This window comes from Haliotis cracherodii, unplaced genomic scaffold (assembly GCF_022045235.1).
Source record: "Haliotis cracherodii isolate W230 unplaced genomic scaffold, xgHalCrac1.p SCAF_16, whole genome shotgun sequence".
Classification (NCBI taxonomy): Eukaryota; Metazoa; Mollusca; class Gastropoda; order Lepetellida; family Haliotidae; genus Haliotis; species Haliotis cracherodii.
The window spans coordinates 17,375,534-17,391,287 of NW_027266271.1; the positions used below are offsets into that span (position 1 = coordinate 17,375,534).

Consider the following 15,754-nt stretch of genomic DNA (forward strand, 5'->3'; position numbering starts at 1 on the left):
ACATTACACACCAACACAGATACATACACACTATATTGCTGAAACAATGTCTCACACCACAACGCATACATTATTATTAAGTATTAAGTATTTACTTAGCACCTGATCATTAAATAGCAACATTCTTAAGTGAGAACTAAAACGGAAATCCTGTTGATCATGGCTACACACACCCTCGATTATCCAAAGCACTTCATCTCCCAATCTCATTAAAATCAGGTCTTAGTTCTCATTATCACTAAACAAAGGTCTGAGGACATCCCATACGGGTCACATCAGAACGACCTTTCATCCGACCAATCAAAGCGCCGCTTACATGATCATGAAAGTGACAGTCAGAATTTGTTTTCTAATCATGCAACCTCGAAAACATTAACACAGGTATATTTTGAACGACAGTTTCGGCCGGTACAACTCATTCCGTCAATCTAAAACATCTGAACGGAGGAGGCATTGCACAGTACGTGGAAAGCATTGCCAATGATCTAAACCATGTATTGGACATTTTGGAATGTTCATTTGTTAAGTTTTCAAAATTTTAATCGAGAACTGTATCAACATATTTTTTAAGCGCAGTCTGAAATGGAAGTTGCCAGTTTGAAACGAGTGGAGTAAAGCTCGAGAAAGCTGCTCTCTAATTGGCTTTCTAAAGATGCTGGACCCTTCAGCACTGTTTTGAGCCAAAGTCAAATGGTACAATGCCAAAATCAGCCACCCAATGAAATAACTCGCGTGAGGGTGAGGCATTCTGTATCATGTTACTGTGGTTTATGCTGCACTCAGCAATATTCCAGATATAAGATGATAGTCTGTAAATAATCAGGGCTAGATCAGGCGATTCAGTGATTGATATCATGAGCATCTATCCATGCAATTGGGATACAACATGCATCAACCAAGTAGGCAAGCCTGACCACATGATCCCGTTAGTAGCATCTTACGACAAGCATAATCGCTTATTACAGCAAGCATGGGTTGGTAAAGACCCATTGTACTCCAATCTCCATGAGGGAGTTACTGATACAAATTGATGTCACTTCCAAAATGAAACAATAACATTGAATGGTCTTTATCTTAATAAAATGTAGATATAATAGCTTGGATAAAGGAGGATGGACTACACACACACATGCATGCACGTACGCACACACACGCCAAACGCACGACACACACATGTACACACACGCCAAACGCAAACAGACACTGTCAAACTGGGACCTGGTCTCCAAGTATTTGGGGCTATCATTTATTTACTCTAGCATCAGTTTTGGATGCAAAATGAAATGCACGGAGACAAAACTCAAGAAACCAGAGTCACATACATTGAAAAACAATCTCATTAAAATCCAGTGAGGGAATGTCCTCAGATCTTTGTTTAGCAGTAGCAAGAACTAAGATCTGATTCTAATGAGATTTGATGGAAAAACATAAAAAATGTTTTGCATTTTCGGACAAAAATATGGGTTGTCAATCACTGGATTCAAATGAGGGCTACCACATAGCCCCAGCAAATCCCTCTGTAAGTTACTTGGACTAAAAGCAAACTCTGATAATGGACGACTTATGTTAATGTCAATGTTAATGTCAACATGCAATGGTAGCAACCATTCCACTTGGTTCTCTAGTATCTAAAACCATCAACACATCAACACAAATACATAGTGTAACATGATCAGACGTCGACCTAATGGAGTGCGGACAACGGTGAATGGAGGCACAACACCCTCACATTCCCAGTACACAACAGTATTGTGAGTGAACGCTGCTAATGCTGAATGATAATGCTGTATTAGCAATTTTATCTATCTATCTGCAGTACACTGACAGTCCTCTCACACTGACTCTCACATAGAGTTGGTGATGTATATACCGATTCATTTAATGACATGAAGCAATGTAGTATCACAATGTAGTATGTTTTTGTTTGATTGTTTTCTTGTTTAACGCCGCACTCAGCAATATTCCAGCTGTATGACAGCAGTCTGTAATTAATCAAGTCTGGATCAGATCATCTAGTGATTGACATCATGCGCATTGATCCACGCCATTGGGATACGATTCCATGCATAAACCAAGTCACCGTTAGTCGCCTCTTACGACACGCATATTCGCCTTTTACAGCAATCATGGGTTGCTGAAGACTTATTCTAACCCGGGACAATGTAGTATGGTAAATATAAGTCAATCTGTGATATTGCATTCCACAGTCTAGGCCCCATTCAAAAATCTCTGTGAATAGCTGCAAGACAGAGTGGGGTGTATTGAGGGTCCTGATCATAGGTCAAGAGGCTCTGCCGATGATCATACATTATTTAATGAGACACGGTGGTTCATTGATTATCCAGCTTGTTATATGACCTCTCTATCATGATAAACACCCTAGACCCACATTACTTCTTAGTTTCATTTAGGAAGTCACATCATTGTCTCTCTCTATTTCTCTTATCTCTTAACATAGTACAGGCTTTCTCTCACTTATGTCAGTAATTAAGGCTCAAAAAGAAAGCAATCATAGCGAATGGGCCCGGTATTTATGAAAATAGCATAGACATATTATACACTGGATATTCAAGGATAGCAACCCTTAAGATAGAATATTGTAGACTGGTAAAATAATTAAAAACTTACTTAGCAAAACGAGCCACCTAAATTTGGGAAGTTCAAAGTTGAAGTAGCGTGCAAGTTTTCCTCGATCGAATTTGTGACCCAAAATAATTTGACTGCAGTTTTTGTCACATGGTGATTTGTAGAGCGAATAATTTCTGCAGTTAATGAGACAAGATGGCCTAACCTGCTGGTACTATTGCACAGTGTCATTACCCGGGAACCTCGAATCTATCCAGCAAAGTGTTCAATAAGTCGATTATGCTGTATTCGTTGCGCTGGGTGATAAACACTTCAATGAACATGGTGAGGAAGGTTACAGTAAGCACACATTATAATCAAGTACTGATACCATACACTGCAAACATAATCGTCATACAACGCATGAAGAAGTTACTTTTTGTTCATCAATAACATTGTTCACAGGTTTACTGTATAAATGACAGAACTGCAAACCATAAAGTGATTTCTTAAACAAAGATTCATAATTCAATAACACAGCCAAGAGAAATGATTTGCACTAAACTAATAACAAAGGGGAAATAACTGCATAAAAGCTTTCAAATTATCTCCCCTTTGACTAACTGTTCCAAGCTCCTTCTCAGCGTGTGACACCTTCGTTACACGCTCGGTAACATCGCTGACACCAGTGTGGGCGCGACCATTACAAGTCTTGAAATCTGCCCTCTAACCCAAAATGTAGTAACGTTTATATTTTTGTTTATGTTTTGAGGAATGCCATCATCAAGAATTTTGAAAAGGTTTATGACTCCCAAGATTTTCAGACTATCAGAAAATTGCTTAACTTCCCCGTTACATTCTTACCATACCAATTACATAAAAGTTGGAAAGAAATAGAAATTAAAATTGACAAACATAGAAAATAATTAAGTTGGGGTAAGAGTATTCAGCATCACGGCAGTCATTGCTAGTTTGTAAACATAATGGTCAATCGGTTGCGAGTTCATCTCCAAGCATGTTTGAGGTCACCTATGACAGTGGGTAGTTTTGACTGGTGGCAGCGATAGTATAGAGAGCTCCGCGAATGGTCTATCACTGTGAGGAACTTGCAACTAACTGTTCGGCTATATCTCAAGACTATTCTGATTAGCTGACTCGAACCATGTGAAGTTCGTGGCAAGCACTCCTTTCTTTTAGTCCAAATCTTGAAACATATTTACATGCATTGTTCTTGTGGCTCCAGAAAATTCTGAATCCTAAATGATAGAGTGATTTAAAAAGATTGAGCGCCTTGATGTATCTCTCCTTGGTGGGTTCCTTGTCTATGAGTTGAGGGTTGAACACAGAACATGTCTCGCAGGCATGGAGCTCTATGAGGAACTGTTTCACGTCGGACAGTGACTGTGTGGACAGTATCTCCGGGAGCACCTGCCATTCCCATTCTTCTATATCGATCTTTAGAATGGCCAGTGGCCTCTGGAATGAAGGAGTGGTGGATTAACAAGTGAACACTGTTGGATGCTCCAAAAAGCACCCCCTGACAAACTTTAATCTGATTTGTTGAGGAGTGGGCAATTAATTTCCATGTTGTTTGTAAATAATCAATTCTGGACCAGACAATCCAGTGATTGAAAACATGAGCATCGATCTGCGCAAGTGGGATATGATGACATGCATCAACCAAGTCAGCGAGCCTGACCACCCGATCCTGTTTGTCAAATCTTACAAAAAGCATGGTCGTCATTTACGACAAGCATGAGTTGCTGAAGACCTATTCCACCCCAGATCTTCACAGGTTTACTTGCCATGTAGCCCGCTCATATACCCAGCTGAGAAATCAATCGGAACACACCTGAGGTAACTTGCTTACCTCGCATAGGTATCATTTGAATGAAATGAACCGATGTTCATCCAAATGCATTGGGTAAAGGGAAGTAACGCTTCGTTTGTGTCATCTGCTAGCTGCTAAAACGGCTGAATCAAAGTATTTTACTCAGTGACACTTTGGCCATCTATTCCGGGCATCTATTCCAGGTCTGTAGGAATGTCGGCGAGATAAATTTGTTGTCAACCGATACCTCAGGGTACATAGGCTCGCACACAGGGTACATGACACTATATACCCCTCGAGATCAGTTCTCAATTTATAGAAAGTAATCTTTATAGGTGCCCCCACAAAGACTGAAGATGTAGAGGACAGACCATATTTTGTTAGTTAGCTATGGAGAGGGCACGGGTGAACCGGTCTTCTAGTTGCAGTCTAGAATCCCTTAGGCATGCCAGAATCCTATGATTGTGAAATCAAATCCTATTTCGCCCTGATTATGTTTCTCTGTTTGTCAGCACAACCTGTGTTCCGAGGTTTCACCAAAGTGGTAAACGTCTAAGACAAGCGTCACTTCAAGATTTCTTCCCACACCAAGCTTATACGCCGTGATTTAATGAAATACAGTTCAAAGCGGCTTTTAAACCAAAGTAAGTCAGTCACTCACTCAAACTCCCGGTTTCTCACCTCCTGATGGCCCAGCTCATGTTTAATGGACTCCAGTGTCCCCACCTTCCACCCACTGTTCGTCTCCCCATTGAAGTCAGCAAGGCCTTTTTTGTGGAAGTGAACCGTGCTCTCTCGCACATGGTCACTCTGCTTCATGCTGGAGAAAATTAGATTAACTCAATTTTATGACAGACAAATAATAACAATAATTTGCAAATATAATGCACTAATTCCACTCCCTAAATCATGCTCAAAGCTCTACATTATAACCATGGTCAACATGGTCAATGGATCAGTGTGCACTTTATTTTCATTCTCAGCTCCCTGGGGAGTATACAACCCAAGCTGCCGATGAGTCAGAAAATATATACCATACAATTTCTCTATTTTGTCAGTCGTGATGCATATCACTCGCTACAGAGTATCAACTACGGTCAACAGGTCTCCTCCCAAATCAAAAGGACATAAACTATGGGAAATATGAACTTACCTCGGGTCAAAGGAGTGCACCTCACACTTGTAGTTGCGAGCTGCGGCATCATCGAAGCTGAAGTCATCTCCAACACTGCGACAACATCAACATCATCATGCAGTTGTTAAAAGAGGGGTTTTATCATGAACTTGAAAATTATTCAGTCAGATTTGTTTGTTTGTTTGTTGTTTAACGCCGCACTCAGCTATATGCCAGCTATAGGACAGCGGTCTGTAAATAATCGAGTCTGGACCAGACAATCCAGTAATTGACATCATGACCATCCATCCATGCATATGGGATCGATGACATGCATCAACCAAGTCAGTGAGCCTGACCACCCAATCCTATTGGTTGGCTCTTACTCAGTCAGAGGTTATCAAAACACAATACCCCCCCCCCCCCCCGATTGAAACAGACGATTTGACATCACCACAAAAGCTAATTTAATAGAATAGTACTTCTTTGCAGTCTTTGTCGGCAGATATTGTAAAAGAATTATATGTACAATTGTATAGAAAATTGAGGTTTGGGGTAACTAAAACAAAGGATGAGTAGCAAAAGAATTTTGTGCAGAAAACACAATAGAATGTAATTTAAGTTTGGGGGATCAGCTTGAAATTTGGTGCTTATCTATATATGACTGTGGCGTCATATCTTTTGAGTCCCAATGAGTGATATTACATCATAAAGTGACATGAGGTGCAGAACGGAACCTTTCTTAGACATGTTAGAGGTGCCCACTTCATTCAGGCTGACGAATATGCTATGTCACATGTTTTCAATGCCTGTCATATGTCGGAGTGGAGTATTCTGTGGTAAAAAATGGCTTGAGCATATACCCCGGTACAGCACCATATTTTGTTTTAATTTAAGGCTGTTGTCATTAATTTCATAATTCAGAATAACAACCACCCAAAACATTAGACTCCACTCATATATTTGCCAACACCAAAGAGTTCACGTTTTATTTAGTCAATGGTCGAATTGAGATAAACATACTGTGTTTTCGTTGTAGAGCTAGGTTAAACAACGCTAAATTGTATTTGTAATTGCAGCATGCAGCATGAGTTTTCAAATGTTAACTTTAACTTAAATCTATGTGAAACCTAGCTCTACATTGAAAAGTTCAAACCACAGTATGTTCAGCTCATAATTCTTAAATTGGTAAAATCACTCAATTTTCTCAGTTTACACCCAAATAATAACAGTTGCAACTAAAAACTAATTGTTCTCAGCAATTCCTCAAATAATGACAACGTATAGGCATACTGTTACAAATGAGAAAATCACCAGAAGGATACTTTTAACACAGGGCAAGTTGCTTCCTGTGAGCAGCAATGTTAATTCTCCCTGCTTAAATCCATATACTACTACCGACAACAGTGACACCAAGTTATTGAACAAAGAACGCCACATCTATCACTTACCCAAAAGAATAAACCAGACACTTGGACTTAGGCACAAACATCTCATCCCCGCATATCTCCCATCCTCCGTCCGTGACACGACCCAAGCGGACAATGTTGTGACATTCATACTGTATTGTCATCACATAGCTGAAAAACAAATAACACTACTCGACATGTTGTTCGTAAACTGCCGTGCAGATTTCGCTCGATTGCAGGATTTGCAAAGCATGTGTACCATTAACATAGCGCCAACAGATATTTTCTAAATCTTTTCATGTTATTATCAAGCTGCTCATGTGATTTGATGCACCTTAGCAAAGAAGGACCTGTTTTATTACAATAAAGATCTTGATTATCGATCAGACCGTCTTCACCGGGTGAAGTCATTTTGTTTGTTCCAAATGTAAATTATATGAGAGGTGGAATCAGATTGGTCAATAGGAGGGACATAGAAGGGACATAATTTGTAATGGCCACTGGTGGCGCAACGATCAAGAACAGAAATTCCAGCTTAGTTGGAAGCAAGGGTGGAAACTGAACTTGTACAGTCAGTTAACTTCTTGGGAAGATGGTCAATTCTTAATAATAAATAGATTAATTAAACAGGTTAAGTGTTTGGGCGGGATGTTTCACCTACGTAAGATTGTCCACAGTTGCAGTCAATTTTGTAAACTACACTTTAGGCTCTTGGGGTTTGGTTGTGTTCCTGCCCACATCCCGCCCAATCAACACCAGAATGAAAGAGCACAAAACCTCCACCATTAAATTCGACAGTAAATCAGCCATCTTGGACCATACCAGCAATTGTCCTAATCACAACATCAACTGGGACAACGTCAAAATCCTCTCCAACAACCTCCATGATTTCACTAAAAGAAAACTAACAGAAGCAGTCCACATTCGCCACCACAAGCCATCAATCAACAGAGATCAAGGCTATTTCATCCCATCCGCCTAGTATGAACTCAATCAAGAAATAATCAGTTATCCTGTTTAATTAGCTTCCTGTTCCATTGGCTTCAACCAATGTGTTCTCTGTCCATCGTGTTGAGACAGCATCATGCCTTTGTTGTCACACCTACCTATGTTATCCCACTCATGTATGCAATTGTTGTTACTGTTAATCCTCTATTGTTAATCACCTACTATATATATTCTGCACTATGTCCCTCATTCAGTCATGCTTGACAACGGTATAAGGATCTATACCGAAACGTCGTTTTATACAGCATTAAAGAAATTGTTATCCATACAATTGTGTCTACCAGGTTTGTTTATTAGCTTAGTCAGCAAATCAAATGCCATGGAATCATTTGCCAGTCAAGAGAAAGGTCAGGTGTTCGCTCCCCTTCCATGTTATACCAAATAATGCCAAAAGATGGTACTTGTTGTTACCTAGCCTGACCCTCAGCATTAAGGGGATAAAAGAAGGACAGGTCGGCTCAGAGTCAGTATGCTGTGCTTAGAGTGGGTATCCATATAAAAATGCAGCATGGTATCTCTGGGCTAGTACTATAACACAGGCATAGTAGTCCAGACTAGTACAAACAGACACACATACACATGAGTATGCAAGTCGCTTTATACATGTACCGGGTAAGTGCAATAACATTGAAAGCAAAGTTAAACCCATTTAACCTCACAAATTACTCACAAACATTAAAGGTTACCTTCCCAACTGACAGCACTTTTCAATGGTCTTCATGTGAGGTGAAAGGTTCTTATTTGCCCATTTCAGTTCACAGTCCTAAAACCAATTCCTGACCAACTGCAACAATGTGTCCCCCCTCACCTGTGATACAGCTCAGACAGGTCAGCGTAACTCAGGTTGGCGACCCTTGCTCTAGACAGACTGGTTAGCTGTTCAGTTGGGGACAGATCCTTGACATCTGGGAGATGTGAAATCTGGAAATAAATAATTCTTGTAATGAATCAGCTGCACAAAGTGTGACTAATCTCATTAAAATCAGGACCCGTGAAGATTTGGGGTAGTATAGGTCTTCAGCAATCCAGACTTGCCGAAAAAGGCGACTGTGCTTGTCGTAAGAGGCGATTAACGGGATCGGGTGGTCAGGCTCGCTGACTTAGTTGATGCATGTCATCATATCCCAATTGTGTGGATAGATGCTCATTTTCAATCACTGGACTGTCTGGTCCAAACTCGATTATTTACAGACCACCTTCATATAGCTGGAATATTGCTGAGTTAAACAACAAACAAACAAACATTAAAATCAGATCTAAGTTCTCACTGCCGATAAACAAAGATCTGAGGACATCCCATTACGGGTCACGTCAGGAGAACCTTTGACCGTCCATTGAAAGTACTAAGATGTTTTTTTGGTTGTTGTTTAACGCAGCACTCTGCAATAATCCAGCTATATGACTGTGAACATTTTTTACATGACCCTCCATGAAAAGAAACTATATTTTTCCTCATAAAATGTCCATTTTTTTAGTGAACCTCCCCAAATATATGTATTATGTTTTATGACCCTCCCCAAGAGACTTTCCTATTATGGGGTGTCCTTCCCCTGACTTCCTCTGATCCACCCACCCACCCACCCCTATAACCCTTAGTCCTGAAAAATGATCATTTATCATGTTCATATGTATCACTTCCTACTAACCAACAGTACCAAGAAATACCATCCCATTTGAGGACTCCTTATTTAAAAAAAGTTGACAGACAAATTTACACATAATGTTACATTGATGTCATATTTGCATTTCCATCACATTTTTAAACTGTGGGCATGTGATTCTTATGAATAGATTAAACATTTAAATATTTTTATGTTTTCTTAACAAATATACAAACATGTCACTCCAAAAGAAAATGTCAAAACACCTAAAAACATTATCGACTTTCCTACCTTTGCCTTCTTTACACTGTCCTCTTGTCGTGGATGAGCAGGCTCTGAAAATGTATGTTTATATTTTCATAACCATGACAACACATACACATCATCAGTCTGCAGCTAGAATAACAACATTCGGCAGCAAATTCTGCAGTAAAAACATAACCATTTCCCACTCAACAATTATTACAAACTAGATAACTTGATTCCAAATCCGAAACGAAATAATTCCACAAATTGTCACTATAAACAGTCATCATTGGCAAATAATAATGCATAGTGTCACCGATACATATTTTTTGGTTAGATGTAAACATAGTTTATGTGGCAATACTACAAGAACATTTAAAAGTGAAAATTATTTATTTCAAATTTCGTTTCATAGCAGGATTCATATTTTGTATGTTTGAATCACATGTTAAATGCTTGGGCATCATTTGAGTGCAAAAGTCCATAGAAAAACTTGAAAATTAATGTTTGGATTGATTAAAAAAAGAGAGACAAATTCGTGACTTTTCTGCAATTCTGCTGCGAGTTAATTTTCTGCAAATCTTTCTATGATTGCGGCATCGCAGAATTCATCTGGGACTGACAACATACTCTATATCATCAAATAAACATGACTGTGTAAAAAAATGCCAACAGCCACAATCAACTATTAAACTGAGACAAAGAAAGCAACAAGGAAGAGATGCACTAAAATAAAACAATCTAAAACATAGTCTGGGCGAACCGAGATTTGCACCCACAACCATAGACTTCTGGAGTGCCCAAGGGACACAACTCTGAACAGCGAATTGCAGCACAATCTGGGTACTGCAGAAGGCTTAAAACACTGCTTCACCAGAGTAACATACCTTTCTCCATGAAATTGACGAGTGCAGGTTTATCTTCAGGCACCCACAAGCCTTTCTGTTCATGTGCCAGCATCACTCTGTCCACAGCCATGTGGTCAAATGATCGACTTTTCTGAAATGAAAGCAGCCACTGGAGCTGATCTATATGGAGCTATTTGGGGAGGAAAAAGTTGAAAAACACTGCTACATATTCATCAAGTCGTCAAGATAGGAAAAGTGTAGGAACATGATTGTGTGTTCATGCCAGACAATCTATATAAATGGTAACAGGTCATTTCTCAACCTGGTAGTTTTTTTTATCATATAATGGGTAGGTTTCTCGGCAGGATAAAGCCAACGGATAAAAACGATATCCGTTGGGGTCATATGCGGATAGAAATGCAAATATCAAAGGTCAAGTAGAGTGAGTGAGTGAGTTGGGTTTAACGCCGCTTTTAACAGTATTCCAGTTATATCACGACATGTCAGCTTAATGTGGGAGGAAAGCCCGAAATGATGCAGGTCTCAGACGTCTACCACTTTGGTGAAACCCATGAGCACGGGTATGGTGCTGACAAACCTAGAAACATAATCGGGGTGAACCGGGATTCGAACCCACAATCATAGGTTTCTGGCGTGTCCAGGGGACGCAACTCTGCACAGTGAATCACGGCGCCTTAGACGACTGGGCCACCCGCTCCCCAGGTCAAGTAGAACTACTTTCACTGTTTATAAACAAATATGGCATCGCCCTCGTCATTCGGCGATCGAGTCAGAATTAACCATCAGTAATCTGGATAAACTACAGGGATAACTGCTATCATTATCAAAAGAGCAGTCTAATATTATGAAAATCAGTGTGTAACTGTGACGTAGCTGAGGCGTTTTATAAGTTTTGGCAACTTTGGAGATATAAATTTCGAAACAGGGCACGAGGCCTAGCCAAGCGGGATCAGCAGCCATATCAGTGCTTGTAGACCTCTGCGGCTTAAAACCTTCTCCACAAATTAAATTAGTTGGATTTGGCCGAAATATGTTTGAATTGTTACCTTGTTTCATTTTGTAGTTGTGTGTACATCTGACGGCACTTCTTAACGTTATAACAGGACAGACCGACTGTCAACAACATCTGACTGTGGCCATGACGTCTCATAGACTAGGGTTAGAGTAGCTTCCCTTTGACAAAGGGCAGTTACTCAAGCGGACAGACCGATGGATTGCTGCGAAAGGCAATTAAAAACAACTGTTGTTTTGCGTATATGTTGCTTCGCCACTGTATAAGAAACAGATTTCAGTTGGAACTATATCGGCTACTGTCTCTGTCCGACTGACACATCACTTACCCTGTGACGTAATAAATATTAATGCGCGCAATCCAGGAAAACTCACAATGTTTCGGTAATGTTTGTGAGAGAGGGAAAGCGATTTTAAAGCACAGAATTAAAGAATGACATTATAGGATAAAGAGGTTATCACGCTTGTGTGTTTGGGGATGGTGAATATCCTGTATTAGGAATAAACACTATGTATATACAATGTTTATTCCTAATGCAACATTTTCATGTAAAATTGTTAAGGTGGTGAAATGGGGTCTAACGCCCGTCTAAGATTATTGCACTTATATAGCGACATGCATGCACGTGTGTGTGTGTGTGTGTGTGGCTGCTTGTACTAGTCTGGACTGATGCCATTCCGCAGCTGATCGAGCGAGCGCCAGACAGGGTAACAACAAGTACGATCTTTTAATGTCTTTTGGTATGACATGGCCGGGATCGAACCACTATAGACCACTGAGGCGGTCTAAAAATTGTTAAGAACAGGACTGTAGAACTGGGGGTGTCTGAGGCTAATGAAAATATTTATGAAAGCATGGGACAGATTCCTTTTTTCTATCTTTTTAGCTCACTCACTAGAACCTGTGATTAGTATGGATATTGACTTACTGAAAAAACCCTGTCTGAGTTCTAATCACAGGGGCTTGTAACGCAATAATTAGGAGCAAGATATATTGTCACTAATGAGGTCATAGTACTATATTAAAGGATGACCTTGTTATATATATCTAGGAACTCATGCCTTAAACAGGCCAACTTATCTGTGTATATTTGTCTGGCAGGGGCACAAGGAAGCCAGTTTAAAAAAAAATACATAAAAACATTTTAACAAATTTCCACTGACACAGCCTAACGTTAAGTATCAAGCAAAATACTGTTAACCAGTTAACAGCTGGTTAAACAGATCAATCATCAGCTGATCCTAGATGTGGAGATTAGATCATGATGCGAGTTCTTATCTGGGTTATACAGATCTTGTCTGTGAGCTATCTGTTGTAGTGATGACAAGAACTGAGAAGTTTTTGATACCTCGACCGTACACACAGGACCGTGAAACTAACATTATATACTACAAACTCGCAGACGAGACCGATACCGACTTTGTTATAGAATATTAGGCAAGTCCGAGTAATGCGGTTATGTGGCCAAGTTCGTTTTTGCTTACCGATTCAATATCTCGTCCATTGAAATGGATTATAAGCAAGACACACGCAGAAGTAAGGGCAACAGTGCACAAATAGACTGTGATCGCTTTAGTTTTCAGTCTAACTCTCATTCTTAGAGTCTTCGATTTCAGTCACACGTACATCTGTCAAATCCTTCTTGCGGAAATCACAATGGCCATGTGTACAAATTACAAACATACTATTTGGAGGACGACTTATTATATACAAAGATTACATGGTCTTTTCTTCTTGCTTATGCATCAAGTTTTGTTCATTTCACATATGATATTAATTCATATTTTATAACAAATATAGTATACAATTTCATGCTTGGAATTATTCCAAGCGAAACCCGTACATCGACCGAAAGTAAACTGATATTGTCACTAGTTGTAAGTAAACTACAATGTTGACAAACAGGTGCCTTCCAGCGCGTACTCAAAATCGTGCTCGTGGAAAAGCTCAAGTTTTAAGAGGCGATTAAGGGTATCGGATGGTCAGACTTGCTGACTTGGTTGATGCATGTCATCGTATCCCAATGCGTGGATCGATGCCCATGTTATCGATCACTGGATTGTCTGATCCAGAATCGATTATTTTCAGGCTGCCGTCATCAGAGACCATATAATAGATATTATATGGTCTCTGCCGTCATATAGCTGGACTATTGCTGACTGAAGGACACAGCTGAATCCTCCCCAACATGTCCAATACATTCGTCACCACTCGCATGACTGTTTCCGTAACCTGCAATCAGAATATGGTCAGGATATGGTTATTTCGATCAATATGATCCCCAGCACCATACCCGTGCTCGTGGGTTTCACCGAAGTGGTAAACGTCTGAGACCTGCATCACTTCGGGCTTTCCTCCCACATTAAGCTGACACGCCGCGATATAACTGGAATAGTGTTAAAAGCGGCGTTAAACCCAACTCACTCACTCACTACAGATTTGTGTGTGAAAGACAAAGACAGCTCATACTTCAATAAAGACAACAAAAATATAAGGACATTTCTGACTTGCCATTACAAAAATATATGTTGCACTAAAATACTAGAATTAGTAGTGAATTTTGTAGCTATGAAGATGTCTGAATTCATGGCCCAAGAACAAAATTAAGGTCTTTGTCAGGCACAGCTGAGTTTGGTTTGTGTACCAAATGATAGCTTTTATTAACTTTCTAGAGATATGACTTTGTCGGACATTACTCGGGGGTATAAATTTAATGTATACCAGCTAACACTGACAGATATAGAGACAATCCACTTCAATAACTATAGCTAGTGCCTTAACAATGATGTTTAACTTTGTTATTAGCAAACAAACGGGTGGATTCGTGTACATGTATCATCATAAATATCACAATTATCAAAACATTCACAACAATAGGATGGTTTATATACCACAAATCATAAACGCAAAGATATTTAACTTTCGAACGTATTATTTTATAATTTGTAAAAGAAATGAAAGCTATCGTAAAAAAAGCTCAGTATTAAATACTGACAGAAATTGTTAATGAAAAACTTAATGTAATAAATATTATGGGTTTTAAATTACATAGATGGGTGACGTACATATATTCTGATTTATCTAACCCCTAAGAGATTATTACGTTACTTATACAAAAGTTAATCAGTTACTGCTATTTATGTTCTTTCTAGCATATTGTATGTACCCGGCAATATGTCTTTGCATCAGTTGATAAGGTTGTAATGCTTCCTTTTTTCTTACACCTTAGGGGCACGGATGGACCATTCGTCTTAGGCGCCGAGATTCGCTGTGCAGAGTTGCGTCCCTTGGGCACGCCGGAAACCTATGATTGTGGGTTCGAATCCCGATTCGCCCCGATTATGTTTCTAGGTTTGTCAGCACCATACCCGTGCTTGTGGGTTTCACCGAAGTGGTAGACGTCTGAGACCTGCATCACTTGGGGCTTTCCTCCCACATTAAGCCGACACGCCGTGATATAACTGGAATACTGTTAAAAACTGACTCACTCTTAACACCTTAAATCCGGAGGAGCTTTGAATGTTAAAGTTTGTTTGTTGTTTAACGCTGCACTAAGCAATATTCCACCTATATGACGGCTGCCCTAGTCAGTCTTACAGACCCTGATACAATATATATCAAATGCAGCCCATGCAGGTCTATAATGCTTGGCAAGTCTAGATCACTGCAGTATCAGTATCTGAAAATGAAGAGTCACTGGGCTCCTTTTTATTATATTTTTATTAAGATAACTGAACAACTGTTTTTTTTCTGGTACGATATGTTCATTTCAGAGACTAGATGTTAGTCTACGACTGCCCGTACATATTCGAGACATCACCAGGCAGATCAGCAATGATCCACGCGGTCGAGGTACGATGACACCAGTCAACCCAGTTACCGAGTCTAACCGCCGCAAATTTACATGATCTCACTTTGTAGCTGGTATATCTTGAGACATACTTCTTTACATTTCTTAGACATGGTGTATATGACATTCATTCATAATTATTTTATAATTAATTTATATAAAAAGTGTGTGCTATTTGTTAACGCTGTCCACGAAAGGACAGATTCAGTCAAATAAATGAGTTTTAAAAATGTGTTTCAAGCATTGAAA

The 15,754-nt window shown here is 39.6% G+C and overlaps 1 protein-coding gene across 1 annotated transcript; it reads right to left on the minus strand.

Moving 5' to 3' along the window:
* Positions 1-597: 597 nt before the first annotated feature.
* LOC139463887 (probable methyltransferase-like protein 24) lies at positions 598-13,306 on the minus strand. Its single transcript, XM_071245302.1, has 8 exons — positions 13,140-13,306; positions 10,662-10,773; positions 9,820-9,863; positions 8,736-8,848; positions 6,962-7,090; positions 5,550-5,624; positions 5,078-5,216; positions 598-4,041 (listed from the first exon to the last, which is right to left on the minus strand). Exons 1-8 carry the CDS (start codon positions 13,248-13,250, stop codon positions 3,712-3,714), a joined length of 1,053 nt encoding a protein of 350 aa, XP_071101403.1. The 5' UTR covers positions 13,251-13,306; the 3' UTR covers positions 598-3,711.
* Positions 13,307-15,754: the final 2,448 nt, after the last annotated feature.